At 34.6% G+C, this 16,326-nt stretch overlaps 1 protein-coding gene across 5 annotated transcripts in view; it reads right to left on the reverse strand.

Moving 5' to 3' along the window:
- Positions 1-16,326, reverse strand: part of PDS5B (PDS5 cohesin associated factor B) — a 190,799-nt gene that overhangs the window by 34,855 nt on the left and 139,618 nt on the right. For all 5 annotated transcript variants that reach the window (XM_032403217.1, XM_032403215.1, XM_032403214.1 and 2 more), the window contains exons 20-22: positions 15,559-15,682; positions 12,795-12,953; positions 300-368 (exon numbers count right to left, since the gene is read on the reverse strand). In XM_032403217.1, the coding sequence (XP_032259108.1) occupies positions 300-368; positions 12,795-12,953; positions 15,559-15,682 (352 nt within the window). The remainder of the gene's footprint in view (positions 1-299; positions 369-12,794; positions 12,954-15,558; positions 15,683-16,326) is intronic.

The following is a 16,326-nucleotide window of genomic DNA, read 5'->3' on the forward strand; positions in this document are numbered from 1 at the left end:
CAGAAATGTCTTTTGCCATTAAAAGGTTGATAACTAAGAAGCAGCAACACGGAGGCAGTTTCAAACACTTTTTTTTCCCCCCAAATCAGATTATGTGCAACTGCCCATAGGGCCCCAGGTTTCTCATTATTGCCCTATACTCTCAGAGTACATGGGATGATGTCATACAATAAATATAAAAACTCGGATGATTTTAATAGCCATATCTTTATAACAGGAATAGAAATTTTAACACCTTTAATGATAATACAATCTAATGAGTGTATTAAAATAAACAGATCTATATGCATATCACTCACTTTGACCATTGTCTCAGGAGAAACTTCTTCATCTGGAACCCAAAGCTTAGTTGTCTTTTTTCCTGGGAGCTGAACAAAAATGAAGAACTTTAAAACATAAATAAGAATTTTCATCTTTAATTAATTTTTAGTGAATGAATGAAATCTTTACCTTCTGCAGTGACAGTCATTACAGATGACTAAAATACCTCATCTATTTCTCAAAAAGGTTCAAAGACTTATCTTCGCTAGCACCCACATAAAGCACTTACACATCCATCAGCAGTTGGTTCTTTTCAGGTGTGAGGTAGGACTGACTTTAACCTCTTACATATACTTCCTAACTTAGCCTTTGAAAATAACGATTCAATTATTTAAGGCGGCTGGCAAGGAGTAGGATAAAAATCAATACACACAAAAAGCGTAGTTCTTAAACAAGGAAAAAGGTATATACAAAATATCTTGAGCAGAAGAAAAATTAGAAAGGTTTGCAGTTGACTGTAGGTAAGAAAGAATATGCACTAGTATCTTCCTACCTAATTCCCACCAAAATGGCAACACACACACACACACACACACAGAAGAGGGCTGGAAAACAAAAAGGTCCAAAAAGAAGACCAGAATCTTTAGAAAAAATTTTAAAACACAAAATATACAGTAAAAATATTAACAGGGCTAGGTTTATATCTCCATAAAAAGCACAGAAGGGAAACATCCTCTAAAAAAGTCAGATTTCTTTTTTCAGCACAATCACAGAATAATCCTGAGATGATAGAGGGGAGGGATTTCAAGATGTACATTTACAGTGGCAGCCAGGAAATTAAAGTAAGGTGACAAAAGAGCTGAACCCAATCTTGGAACACTGGAGATCCAGTGTACTGCCAGCTGACAGGAGTGATTTCCAGAGGCAACCTAGGAAACAAATCAAATAGCAGCTCAGGTAACCCTCTGGCAACAGGATAGGAAGCCCCAACATCCAGAAGGCAAACTCATGAAACGCATATAGCTTAGGATACACTTCCTTTCAGAACTGCCTTCGAAGTAAAAAGTGGAAATAATGAAAAAGCAATCACATTAGAAATGTTCTGATGAAATTTCTGAACTAAGTATATTAAAAAGATCCTGAAAGATTCCATGGGGAAACCTTCCAAAAAAGAAGCAAGAATCAGATCAACTTCAGATTCTCAGCTGCAAGACTAGATGCCAAAAAACAATGTTCTGGATTTTCTGCAGCCAAGTACCTGAAACACAGGATTCTAGTACTCAAGAATAAGGAAAAAAATATTTTTAGCAAGCTAGGACAGAGAGAAAGTTTCCAAATTATAGGCCATTTTGAAAGAATTATTCAAAGATATACTCCACTAAAATATTTAATTCATAAGAAAAAATTCAATCAGCATATATTATTACAAAATAGAAAAAGTTATTATAAATAAAATGAACAAGACTGTCAGATGGTTCAAAAATAATAATATAAAACCAAAATAGATGCAACAAAACCAATGACAGAAAATCTAAAAATAATAGGATGAAAAAATATACTAGTCAAGATAAAAAACATGAAATGGAATATGGATTTAATTAACAGGATATGGAAGTATTTTTTTAAATCTTACACCACAATAAGATATAAAATTCATTTGGACAACCAGCAGAAGAGTATCAAAATAAATCAAAACAAAAATGATTAAAAAAAAGAGTAAAGATAGAAAACTTCACTACCACAGAAGACTTGACTATACCACTTCCAAAAAAACTGATAGATGAAGTTGAGATGAAAAAATGGTAAGTAGAGGAAGCACATACAGAAATATAAGGAAATTAATATAGAGATAAAATATTCAAGGATTAGAAAATAGGGTGCCTGCGTGGCTCAGTGGGTTGGGCGACTGCCTTCCGCTCAGGTCATGATCCTGGAATTACAGGATCGAGTCCCGCATGGGGCTCCCTGCTCAGCAGGGAGTCTGCTTCTCCCTCTGACCCTCCCCCCTCTCGTGCTGCTCTCTCTCTCAAATAAATAAATAAATAAAATCTTTAAAAAAAAAAAAAAGAAAATAATCAAAACTGGCATTCTCTTTTTAAAAAGATTTATTTATTTTATTTTAGAGAGAGAACACGTGTGTGCATGTGTTGGGGGCAGGGGCAGAGAGAGATGGAGAGAGAGTCTCAAGCAGACTCCCCGATGCGGGGTTCGATACCATAGCCTAGCAACTCAGGTAACTCAGCTACTGCTTGAGTGCAGAGCCCGATGTGGGGCACGACACCACAACCCTGAAATCATGACCTGAGCCGAAACCAAGAGTTGGAAACTCAACCAACTGCATCACCCAGGCATCCCCAAAATGGCATTCTTCAGAAATAATTAAAATTAAGGAGAAAAAAGTTTAGCAAGAAAGATGGATAGAAGATCAAAACTATAAAATAATTCTCCAAATCAACCACAAACATAAAAATGTAATTTAAAAAATCAAAGTACCTAGCAAAGTTGTACAAGAAAAATTTTTAAATTTTCTTTACAAAGAAAATTACAAAACTTTAATGAAAGACATCCTGTAGATGAGCAAACAAAGCAATGGTAAAGAACAGAGGCTATACACCCTATGACTGGTAACAATGCAGAGGACTGAAAGAAAGAGATGGGAAATTTGGTTGTCCTACGGGAAGTAAAAAGAAATGAAATCCTTAAGTTACAGCATACAAACAAACAAATCAATTCCAGATGGATTAAATTTTTTAAGTGTGAAAAGAAAATCTTAAAACTTTTAGAACATATGGGAGACTATTTTTATGACACTAGAGTAGGGAAGGATTTCTTAAGGATGTAAAAAGCACTAACTACAAAAGAAAGGAATGATAAATTTAGCTACGTTAAAATTAATAACTTTTGTTCAAAGGACACCATAAAAGGAGTATAAAGACACACCATAAATGAGATTTTATTCATCTTTTATGAAGATATTGCAACATATACCTGAAAAAGTATTAATGTGTGAAGATTACCTATGAGGAAAAGACAAAAAGCTAGGGAAAAAAAGGCAAAAGACCTCAAAAGGAATTTCATAAAGAGGCAACATGAATGGTGACTAGACATAAAAATCAGTAACCAGAGAAATGCAAATTAAGACTATAATGAGACACTATTTTCCAACTTTTAGATGGGCAAAAATTAAAAGATCTGACACTAATGGGTACAACATACTGCTAATAAAAAAATAAGTTTTAACAATGATTTTGACAAGTAATTCAGGAATAAAACGAAAAGTTAAATGTGTGTAGACACTGTTATTCATCAATTTCACTCGTATAAATATAACCTAGAGAAATTCTTGCTCATTTGCATCATGAGGCCTCTCTAAGAACCTTCACAGGAGCACTGTTCTAAAGAGGAAAGAAATGGAAATATTCCAAATGTCCACTAAGAGAATAAATATAAGAAATTTCACACAGTGATATATAATACAGAGTAATGAATCACACACAGCTAGATGTAATAACAAGGGAGGGTTATTCTAAGAAACAAATGTGTAATGATAAAGGCAAGTCAGCCAAGAATATGTATGGTATAACTCATAAACCTCAAGAATAAGCAAAATTAAACAAGTATGTTACTCAGAGACATATATGTGCTAAAGTGGTGTTCTGTTCTAGTTAGGGAATAATAAATCCCAATTCAACACAGTAGTTACCTGGGGCAGAGAAGAAACAAAAAGAAAAGTTTGGAAAGTAATAAACCAGGAGCTAACAGTTCATAAATGTTCACTGTATTATTATAAAACAAGTTACACAAATGTTAAATATATATTCCTTTATACATATCAAATATAACATTAAAATAAGACAAATTAATGGGTTAAAAGAGGTGAAAGTTCTGTTCTGGCAAGAGCTGATTAGGTTTTTTGAACCTATCTTCCATTGGAACAAATGGAAAGGCTGGATAAAAGATCTTTTTAAAAATCAATGTGAAGGTGATAAAAAAGCTACCAAAGCAGTGAGAATTTGCAAGGCAACGTTTCAAAAGAGGAGACAAATCAAGATTTGAGTATGGCCCTAGGATTGCTTTTCTCATACAAACAATACCTGATTCTGAAAGTGAAAGAGACTTACAGGTTGAGTAATGTTTTCATCACTGTCACAGAGCAGGAAGGAAAAAAACTGGAATTCTGGGCCCAATAAAGAACAAAGTCCCTGTTAAACACCCTTGAGTTCCGGGTGGCTCCCTAACAAATATACCCTACACATAAGGTGACCAGAAAAAGAATCAGCCTGTCAAAAACTGAAGCCCAGCTTCCAGTCAGTGCATTCTTGCCTGGACCAAACTGATCTGACAATAGCTCCACTACCTGTCAGAAGGAAAAGTAAGTCATCTGCAGAAGAATTACAAAATCATTCAGGTCCTCAAATTATCTGTAACATTTTTCATATGAAAAGTCTACCATGCAATCAAAAATAACATGTGTGGGTGCCTGGGTGGCTCAGTCAGTTAAGAGTCTACCTTCGGCTCGGGTCGTGATCCCAGGGTCCTGGGATCAAGTCCCGCATCGGGCTCCTTGCTCAGTGGGGAGCCTGCTTGTCCCTCTGCCTGCTGTTCCCCCTGCTTGTGCTCTCTTTAAAAAACAAAAAAACGTGTATAAGAAAAGATTTTACCAAAAAATAAGAGAAAAAGCAGACAAGACAAAGAGAGCCACAGGAGGTCTAGAAATTAAGGCTGATATAAACGTTAACTTAATTAAAGAAGTTCAACAATTAAATGACAAGATAGAGAATTCTGGCAGGGAACTAAAAGCTATATTAAAAACTACAAAGAAATTATAAAATTGAAATATAAAATAAGTGTAATTAAGAATTCAACGCATGGGCTTAACATAGGATTAGACAAATATGAAGAGTGAATTAGTAAATTCAAATGCAGGTCAGAAGAAAACAAAAAATGATGCATGAACACGGAGAAAAGTACATAAAGGTGCCAAACAGCTGGATCACAGCAAAAGAAACTGTATGTTTTGAGTGTGTAATTAGAACTGCAGTAAGAGAGGAAAGAGAACATGAAACAAAACTATTCAGAACATCAAAGCTATACATTCAAGAAGAACTACAAGCCCCAAGTAGGATAAATACAAAGAAAAGCACACCCAGACACATCATTGTGAAACTGGAGCCAATGCAAAATAGAAAAGATTATTCAAAGCAAAAGGAAAACCTTCAAAGGAACAAGACTCTCAGCCGATTTCAAGAGAAAAGATAAGAAAATGGAAAATAATGGTATAATATTTTCAAATTACTGAGGGGAGGAAATATACCACACTAGAATTCTAAACCTGGACAAAATATCCTTTAAAAAATGAAGGCAAAGTAAAGACATTTTCAGGCAAATAAAAACCGAGAGACTGCATCAGCAGTAATCCACACTAAAAGAAATACTTCTTTTAATTCTTCAAGTATAGAGAAAATCATCACATAGACAAAAAGGAATGAAAAAAGAAGAGAAAAGGGAAAAGATGTTGGTAAATCTAAATAAACACTAACTGTAGAAAATATAATAGTAATGGTCCTGTGTGAACAAGAGCACAAAAAGTATAAGGCAACAAAGGGAATTAAAGTATGCTAAGGTTCCTAAAATACTGAACCTGCTGTCCTGAAAGTTTAAGACAGACTAATTGATACTGGTGTTCAGAAGTCAAGGGAGAACGCTGTATCCTCTAGGACAACCACTAAAAGAATAGGAAAATGTAAAAACCAAGTCAGTAAAGGGGAAAATGGAATAAAAATATTTAATCAAAAACAAGGAAAGAAAGAAGAGTAAAATGAAAAGAGAACTGATAAAACAAACTGAAAATAAAAACCAGATGGCAGGGGTGCCTGGGTGGCTCAGTAATTAAGCGTCTGCCTTCCGCTCAGGTCATGATCCCAGGCTCCTGGGATTGAGCCCCGCGTCGGGCTCCCTGCTCTGCGGGAAGCCTGCTTCTCCCTCTCCCACTCCCCCTGTTTGTGTTCCCTCTCTCGCTGTCTCTCTGTCAAAAAATAAATAAAATCTTTAAAAAAAAAAACATAAAAAACAGATGGCGAATTAACCCAAATCACTATTTACATTACATGTAAACAGACTAAAAAATAAAAGACAAAGTTGAAAGAAGCATGTCAGAACTAGGTTCAGTGCAGTGTCATATATATGCCATTTAGATGAAGTTTTCAAGTCCTCTATTGGGTACTATTAGTCCATCCTTCCCTCTGAGACTGAGAAGAAGATAAAAATGTCCATTATCACCACTTCTATTGTTTTGAAGGTCCTGGCCAAGGTATGAGGAAGAAAAAGAAAGAAAAGGCATTAAAAGAATGGAAAAGAAAAAAAGAAGCTGTCTTTATGAACAAATGACATGACTGTGAAAAGAGAAAACCCCCCAAATGCAAGAACTCGTAGAATTAAAAATTGCCTTTAACAAGATCCTAGGGTAAAAGTCAATATAAAAATGAAGTAACTTCATATCCATATGCCAACAAAACGCAGTTAGAAAATAAATATTAAAAATTTTATTACCTATAATAGTATCGAACAACATAAAATGCCTAGGAACATACTTAAGAAAGCTAAGACATCTACACAGAAACTTAGAAACATTATCCAGGGATATTGAAGACTAAGGCATACCATCTTCATGAAACAGAAAGCTCAGGATTAGAATACCATGTTCACAGAGTGAAAGGTGGTATTATGACGATGATGCCTGAAATTTATAATTCAACACCAGCCCTATCAAAATTCCAGCCAGGTATGTATATATGTTGGGTTGGAGTGGTACAGGGAGAAGTGTCATGCTGATTCTAAAATTTAGACAGAAACAAAACAAAATAAAACAATTTAGATAGAAATGCGAAAGGCTAACAATAATCAAAACAACCTTGAAAAAGATAATGATGACGATGATGAAGCAGCGGTAATAGCAGCAGTTGTCACTGAAGGCATCTGCAAGGCTTAAGCTACTAGATAGCAAAACCTGTCAAAGCACTCTTGAGAAAGAACAACAAAGCTGGACATATCATGTTCCCGGATTTCAAACTATACTACAAAACTACAGTAATCAAAACAGTATGGTACTGGCATGAAAACAGACACAGAGATCAACAGAACAGAACAGGGAGCCCAGATATAAACCCATGTACATATGGTCAATTAATTTATGACACAGGAGGCAAGAATATGCAGTGGGGAAAGGACAGCCTCTTCAATAAAGAGTGTTGGAAAAACCGGACAGCTACATGCAAAAAAATGAAACTGGACCTCTATCTTACACCACATACAAAAACAAATTCAAAAGGGAAAAAGATTTAGATATAAGACCTGAAATCATAAAACTTCTAGAAAACACAAGTAGTAGGCTCTTTTACATCAGTCTTAGCAATATGTTTTCGGAACAGTCTCCCCAGGCAAGGGCAACAAACACTAAAATAAACAGACAATATCAAACTAAAAATCTTTTCCATAGCAAAGGAATCATCAACAAAAAGAAAAGGCAACCTACTGAATAGGAAAAGATATTTGCAAATCATACATCAGATAAGGGGTTAATATCCAATATATATAAAGAACCTATACGACTTGACAGCAAAAAACACAACCCAATTAAATAATGGGCAGAGAGGGTGCCTGGGTGGCTCAGTCGGTTAAGCGTCTGCCTTCAGTTCAGGTCATGATCCTGGAGTCCCAGGATAGAGCCCCACATTGGGCTCCCTGCTCTGCGGGGAGTCTGCTTCTCCCTCTGACCCTTCCCCCTCTTGTGCTTTCTCTCTCTCTCAAATAAGTAAAAAAAATCTTTTTTAAAAATGTTTAAAAAAAAATAATGGGCAGAGGGCTTGAATAGACAATTTTTCTGAAGAAGACATACAGATGGCCCACAGGCACATGAGAAGATGCTCAACATCACTAATCATCAATGAAATGCAAATCAAAACCACAATGAGATATAACCTCACACCTATCAGACTGGCTAGTATCAAAGATACATGGAATAGACTGGTAGGGCCCAGAGGCAGGGGTAGGTGGGCAAAATGGCTGAATGGGGTCAAAGGTACAAAATTCCAGTTATGAAATAAATAAGTCATGGAATGTAATGTACAGCATGGTGACTACAGTTATTGTGTATTTGATAAGTTGCTAAGATAGTGAATCTTTAAATTAGATTTTTCACAGGAAAAAAAATTTTTAACTGTGTGGGATGGATACTAACTAGGCTTATTGTGGTGATCGTTTCACAATATATAAAATATTGAATCATTATGTTATACACATCAAAATAATATAATGTTATGGGACGCCTGGGTGGATCAGTCAGTCAGGCGTCTACCTTCGGCTCAGGTCATGATCCCAGAATCCTGGGATCGAGTCCCGCATGGGGCTCCTTGCTCTGCAGGTAGCCTGCTTCCCCCTCTGCCTGCCGCTCCCCCTGCTTGTGCACACGCTCTCTCTCTCTCTCTCTCCCTGTGACAGGTAAAAGAAAAAAAACTTAAAAAAAAAAAAAAAAAAATGTTATATGTCAATTCTAGCTCAATAAAAAAAATTAAAGGACAACTTAAAAGACAACCTACAGAATGGAAGAAATAAATGCAAACCATGTGTCTGACAAGACACCTGTATCTAGAATATATAAAGAACTATTAACGCTCAAAAAAAATATAACCTAAAAAATGAGCAAAGGACTTGTATAGTCTTTGCTCCAAAAAAGATACACAAATGGCTAATAAGTACATCAAAAGATGCTCAACATCATTAGAAAAATGCAAATCAAAACCAAAATGAGATACCACTTCACACTCACCAGGATGGCTATAATCAAATTAACAGAAAATAATAAGTTGGCGAGGATGAGGAGAAATTGGAACTTTCATACACTGCTGGTAGGAAGGTAAAATAGTGTAGCCTCTGTGGAACACAATTTGTCAGTTCCTCAAAAAGTTAAACACAGAATTACCATATAATCCAGCAAAGGTATATACCTAGGAATATATCTAAAGAACTAAACACAGGTATTCAAACAAATACTCAAACACAAAATTCATAGCAGCACTTTTCACAGTATTCAAAAGGTGGAAACAACCTAAATGCTCATCAATGAATGAATGGATAAACAAATTGTGATAAATATATACAACAGAATATTATTCAGCCATAAAACGGAATGAAGTACTGATACATATTACAATGTGGATGAACCTCAAAAACATTATCATGTTATTGATACATGACAGAAGAATGACACAAAAAGTCACATATTGTATGATTCCATTTATAAAAAACATTCAGAATAGTTAAATCCATTAAGACAAACAGGAGATTGGTGGTTGCCCAGGGCTGGGGGAAATGAGGTATGACTGCTTAATGAAAATGATCTGGAAATAGATAGAGGTGGTAGTCACAAAAACTGTGAATGTACTAAAATGTGACTGAAATTAACCATTTTATGTTATGTGAATTTCACCTCAATTTAAAAAAAAAAAATGCAGCAGGGAAGACAGTCTTTTCAATAAATGGTGCGGGGTCAGATGGAAATAAAACAATGAATCTTGACATTTATCACATACCACATATAAAAATCAATTCTAAATAGATTATATAGCTAAATGTGAAAGTTAAATAAATAAAGCTTCTGGAACAACACTGTCTAACAGAACTTTGAAATGTTGGAAATGTTCTGTGCTGTCCAACACTAGCAATATGTGGCTAATGAGCACTTGAAATGTGTGAATACATTTACAATTATATTTAGTTTAAACTTAAATAGCTACATGTGGTTAGAGGCTTGTATATTACCATACTTCTAGAAAATAATATAGGGACTATTTTCACAACCTTGGGGTAGACAAAAAAGACAAGTACTAACTAAAAAGAAAATAATGGGCTTTGTTAAAATTAAGAACTTTTTAAGTTTTTTTTAAAGATTTTATTTATTTATTTGATAGCACACAAGCAGGGAGGGGGAGGGGCAGAGGAAGAGTGAGAAGCAGGCTCCCTGATGAGCAGGGAGCTGGATGCGGAACTCAATCCCAGGACCCTGAGATCATGACCTAAGCTAAAGGCAGACCGCTTAACCAACTAAGCCACCCAGGCGCCCAAATTAAGAACTTCTGTTCATCAAAAAACTCCACTAAGAGAGTGAGAGAGCAAGTTACAAAGTGGGAAAAGGTATCTGCTAAACATACTGCCAACAGGATACATAAGGAAATCTTAAGAGTGAATAAAAGAGACTGACAATTTAATAGAAAAATGTGGAAAAGGCTTGAGCAGACACTTAATAAAAGAGGACAGCCAAAATATCAATACATATATGAAAAAGTGCCTAAGGGCATACTATTCATTACACATTCACATAATGGCTAAAATGTTAAAGATTGGCATATCTAGTACAGTCAAGGAAATGGTACAACTAGAACTTTCATTCAGCACATACAAGAATGTTAATTGGTATAATCACTTTGAAAAACAATTTGGCAAAAAAAAAAAAGAAAGAAAGAAAAACAATTTGGCAAAACGTACTAAAACAACTTATACAGGGGTCCCTGGGTGGCTCAGTTGGTTGAGTTGTCCGACTCTTGGTATTGGCTCAGGTCATGATCTCAGGGTTGTGAGATCGAGCCCTGTATTGGGCTTCTCAATCAGCAGGGAGTCTGCTTGAGATTCTCTCCATCTCCCTCCCCTCCTCCCCGCTTCCCTGACTCGTGCATGAATGCATGCTTTCTATCTCTCTAAAATAAATAAATAAATCTTTAAAAAAAAATAAAACAACTTATACATACTCTAAGATACAGCATTACACTACAACAGAAATGCATACATTAGCGCACAAAATGATGTAAAGGAGTATTTGTAACAACTGTATGCATTTAATATTGGAAATAACCTAATGTCTAGCAAGAGAACAGATTCATGGTATATATGAACAATGGAATACTCTACAGCAACAAAAACGAACAAACCACTAATATACAACAGGATGGGTTTATCTCACAAATGTAATACTGAGTGAAGGAAGCCAGACATAAAAAATTTACTCTATATGATTCCATTTATAAAAGTTCAAAAATAGGTAAAACTAATCTTTGGTGTTAGAAGTCAGGATAATAGTTATCTTCAGGGAGAATGGAGGGGATAATAATAAGAAAAAGACCCAGGAGCTTTTGGGGGCTGGTAATATTCTATTTCTTTACCTGGATTGTCAGTTGGTCAAAAATGTTAACTTTGTGATAACTCAAGGAACCATACCCTTAAAAAGTGTACACTTGTCTGATACATTTTATCTCAACAAAATTTTTTCATTAAAGAAAACAAAACACAGTAAGGATTCAGAAAACTTTAAACACATGATTAACATACATGACTTAAAGAACATATGAAATACTGTACTTAAGGGGAAGAAAACTGAGAGACACAGCTAAAGAACACAGCCAGAGACAATGGTAATTAACACAGGAGCCACTTGTCTTCAAATTACAGGGCTCTAGTCAACTAAAGTTAAACAGTCACAAATCATTAGAGATCTAATACATACAATTATCTTGACTATAATCTCCACAAAGTATTTTTCCATAACAAATTTGTTTAAAAGTATTAATAGTATTAAAGCATATTAAGAATGACAGATATGAAACATGTAGTAATATAGCTATACATTGCAAGAACTGTATTTTAAGAGGAGAAACTATCTTATACTTTTTTTAATTCTCCAAAGAACCCAGTACAGTGCTGAGCACACTATAGACACAAAACTGATGGTTACGTATGTGTCTGCACAGGCACATTTGCGTGTGTGTGTACACATAAACATGCACACACATACATAAAACTCCATTTGACTGTAAGGCATCAGTTCTCCCACACCCAAACAAGCACTGCTCCAAAGACAAATGGAAGACAGACAAAATCACTATTTCTTTCCTAATGTTTTCTCCCAGTGCTCTTTTAATTCTCTACTACATGAAGAGAAAGAAACAACTACTGTCATGACAACCATACTGTGAACTAGCCTGTCAGTCTTCACATTTTTTAAAATAGATGTTATTATAAAAAATTAACCTACTGTAAAGATGAAAAAGAACCAAATGATATTTTGTATTTATCAAGGAATGCATTGCAGGTTACATGCCTATGCTCAACTAAAGAGATGTTTCAATGTTGTTCTACTGGAGGTGACAGCATGTTAAAAAAGATAGGAAACCTAAAAGAAGGCAGCCAAATGGAAGTGTTATTTGCATCATTTCACTTCTCTCTCTTTTTTTTTTTTTTTTAAATTTTTTTTTTTTTAAGATTTTATTTATTTATTCATGAGAGACAGAGAGAGGCAGAGGGAGAAGCAGGCTCCCAAGGAGCAGAGAGCCTGATGCGGGACTCGATCCCAGGACCCTGGGATCATGACCTGAGCCGAAGGCAGACGCTTAACCATCTGAGCCACCCAGGCGCCCCCACTTCTCTCTTTGTTGAATAAAATTTTAGAAGATAACGCTAAGAACACAGGTCAAAAAAATATCAATTACCCGGTCATTCATGAGAAGATCTTTCACAATGAAAGTAGCTACCAAGGACTTCAAAGGAGCAGCAAATTGATCAGGTGCAAGGAGAGCAATATGCCCAATAGTAACCAACGGTGTTATGAGATGTTCCAGGTTGCTTGGATCTAGGCTCTTATGCAGAGGCTAAAAATGAGAAAAGAAAACACATTCAACTCTATAAATATGCAAATAAACTATTCACATATTTCATGTTCAAATAACAAAAAAAATTACAGCGGTTTCAAGACATATACATGGTGTTAAGTAGTAGCTTAAGCTTACATTTAAATTTCTATAGGTTATTTATGTCTAAAAGGCATCACATTTAAATATTGTCAGGTTTTGCCCAAGTTGTATCTTAGAAGTAGGTAAAAAAAAAAAATTTCAGCATGGAGAATCATATTATGTATATTTTATGACCACATTACATGAATATGGGAGACTGCTAGGGCTCAGCAATATCCACTTTTGTTCTACTTCCTGGGCAAAAGGATGGCTATACATGCAGCGTCCTCGGCAGCTAGATGAGAATATGTGAATAAGCTCTGGTTAACAGACTGGGGGTAAAAGTGAGGTATGCCATGCCCACACTGAGGCAAGTATGAGAAGTGTATCTTCTCCATATTCTCTCTCTTTACTCACTGGCAGGCTTAATACCAAGGATCCAGTGGGACTTAAAGAGAAGCTACTTGTCAAAAAAAGTCTATGGGACTAAACCACTGATTAGAATGCAATCTAAACACCCAACTGGACTTTTTTTCAGGAGCCAGAAATAAGCTTTTATTATACAGAGTCACATGCATTTGTGTGGATTTTTATAACATCAAATATTAAGTACCGCAACTAATGAAATTATTTTTATTATTCTGATAGAAAACCCAATCATTAATACACATTTTGCCATGACAAAAGAATGAGACTCTTCGTATGCCCATATAGAATAATATCTAAAATGTAATGTTAAATTTTTAAAATAGAGAAACCAGAAGAGTGACTATAGTATATTATCACTGTCATAAGCAGAAAGGGAAGGGGACAAAATGTATGTATTTGATTGCGTGTGTGTGTGCGCACATATGTATGTGTATTATGTTACTTGTATGTGAATAAATACTCTCCAGAAAAGTATCTTAGAAACTGGTAACACTGGTTACCTCTGGGAATGAGAACTGGGTGGCTAGGTACACAGGGCTGAGGTGGAGGAGAAAACTTACTATTTTACTATTTGGATTTGTTTTGTGTCTTTTGATTTGGAAGCAAGTAAATATATTATTAAAAATTTTAGTAACACTTTTAATAGAGTCGATGCTGTCCTCCCATACTGAACACCAAAAATTCTAGGCTCAAAAAACAATACTAAACTGTTCTTTCCCAACATATTAGAGTAATGTGAGGCTTCATTTAATCAAAAGTATATTTAAATGAGTTTGCATCTTGCTATTCTTGATGACTTCCCTCAATACTTCCATTGTACACAAATGCCACCTTGTTTACATTATAAATAAAAATATGACCATGTAGTTTTTTTCAATAATGAGTGTGACAATTTTACACAAGAAGATAATAAAGTCATTTCTGGAAAAGCAAAATTAATAGTCAGACCCTGGATTAATAGCAATCTCATGAAGGCCAGACAAGACAGCTCTATGAAACCTTTTCTCAGAAAGCTAGCAAACCTATACATTATAGCAGAAGGGTTACAGATTAGGTTATGGTAAAGATAAAATATCAGATATATAATATCAAAATGAAAATAAAAGTACCCTACAAATTCAAGTTATTATCAGCATTATCCTGCTCCTTATCACCACTGAAAGGAGATTAATCAAGAAAAACAAAAGCTTTCTAAATCAACATGAATTCATTAAAGTCATTCTGATATACAAAAACAGACCACAGAAAATACCTTCCCCCCAAAATGCACAAAATTTAAAATAAATTATTTGCTATATACAGCAAGAGGATATATGATAAAGACAACTACTTTTCTTCCTTGTTCAGGTCTTTAGCATAATACATGAAAAGATGAAAAAGTTAGCATAAATGTTTCTAAAACAGTAGCTTCAGCATAATTTCCGAACTGTTTTGATTTCATTCAAGGCTCCTGAACTAAAATTACAAGTTTGGATTTTATGTAAAAATGCTAAGTATCTAATAAGAATACTAAAGATAGCCCCAGATTACAGTATATTAAAATAAAATGAAATGCTTAGAAAGGGTAATAGTAACTTAAAGGGTAGAAAAAATAATATGAAATATATATTTAAAAAACACAATTTAATCTGACATAAAATTAGGTCAGTGATTATATAAGTATAAATTTGTTTGTTTTATATACCAATTATATTACTATACCAATTAGTACTGACAAAATTCCACATACTTCAGCAGTATCTCATAAACAGAACTCTAATTTTCAAAACTGTAAACTGACAGAATCATCTATTACCTATTATCAATAAGTACGATTTTATATGTAATTACTTATTACCAAAAAAGTTTCCTAACCCTAAATGTATAATGTCAAAAAATATTACACAATTGTTTGATTTCTGAACTTGTTAGTACTAAACATCTGAATAATCAGATATTTTCATATTTTAACCACTCATCAAAATTGATTATACTGATTCAAATTCTGACAACATACTATAAAATGATACAGCTCCAAATGTGAACATTCTATAAAATCATTAATATGTGTTTTTTAACTATAACATACGAAACAAACAATTTTTTTTCTTTTTACCTCAAATATCTGTGCAAACTGGGTCTCTTTACTAGAAAATATCGCATGGATACAATGAATGGCATATTTGGCTTGGCGGGGGGGTCCTTTTTTAGATTTGTGATGTAAAACAGGAAGCAAAGCTCTAAAAAAAAAAGAAAGAAAGAAAAACAATAAACCAGAAAAATCAGCAAGACTCCACTAGATACGTGACCATTTGTATTTTTTTAGGTAATGTTTTGTAAGAACAAAAAAAATCTACCTGAACTCATTTTCAATGGTCTCTAATTTGCTTCATAAACAGCTACATTAAAAATATAATCCAAATACAAGGGTTTTTTTCCCTCCTTTTTACTTAACAATTCTAAACAGAAACATGGATGGTAACCCATTTCTTCTTAATGTCAATCCCATTAGTCTTTTCTTTTTTATTCTCACTGCTATCACTCCAGCTAAGCTGCTGCCACCTTATACATAAGACCACTATAATGGGACCTAAACTGTTTTCAAGTCTCTCCCCGCTCTGATTCATCTTTCACTTCATACCAGCACAACCTACATAAACGGAAATCTTATTATAAAGCCTATAAAAATTAAGTGTTTACTAGGTCTGAGGCACTATTAAAGGTCCCAATGCTTGCCTTCACGCTACTAGCAAATTAGGGACAAGACAAATGATAATACATAAATTAGCAAAATATGTGTTATGTCAAATTGTGGTAACTGTTGTGGAGGAAAAAAAGGAAAAGAAAAAGAGGACAGGATAGGGAGTGGGGAGTGGTGTGTGAG

This window comes from Phoca vitulina, unplaced genomic scaffold (genome assembly GCF_004348235.1).
Source record: "Phoca vitulina isolate PV1807 unplaced genomic scaffold, GSC_HSeal_1.0 scaffold5, whole genome shotgun sequence".
Classification (NCBI taxonomy): domain Eukaryota; kingdom Metazoa; phylum Chordata; class Mammalia; order Carnivora; family Phocidae; genus Phoca; species Phoca vitulina.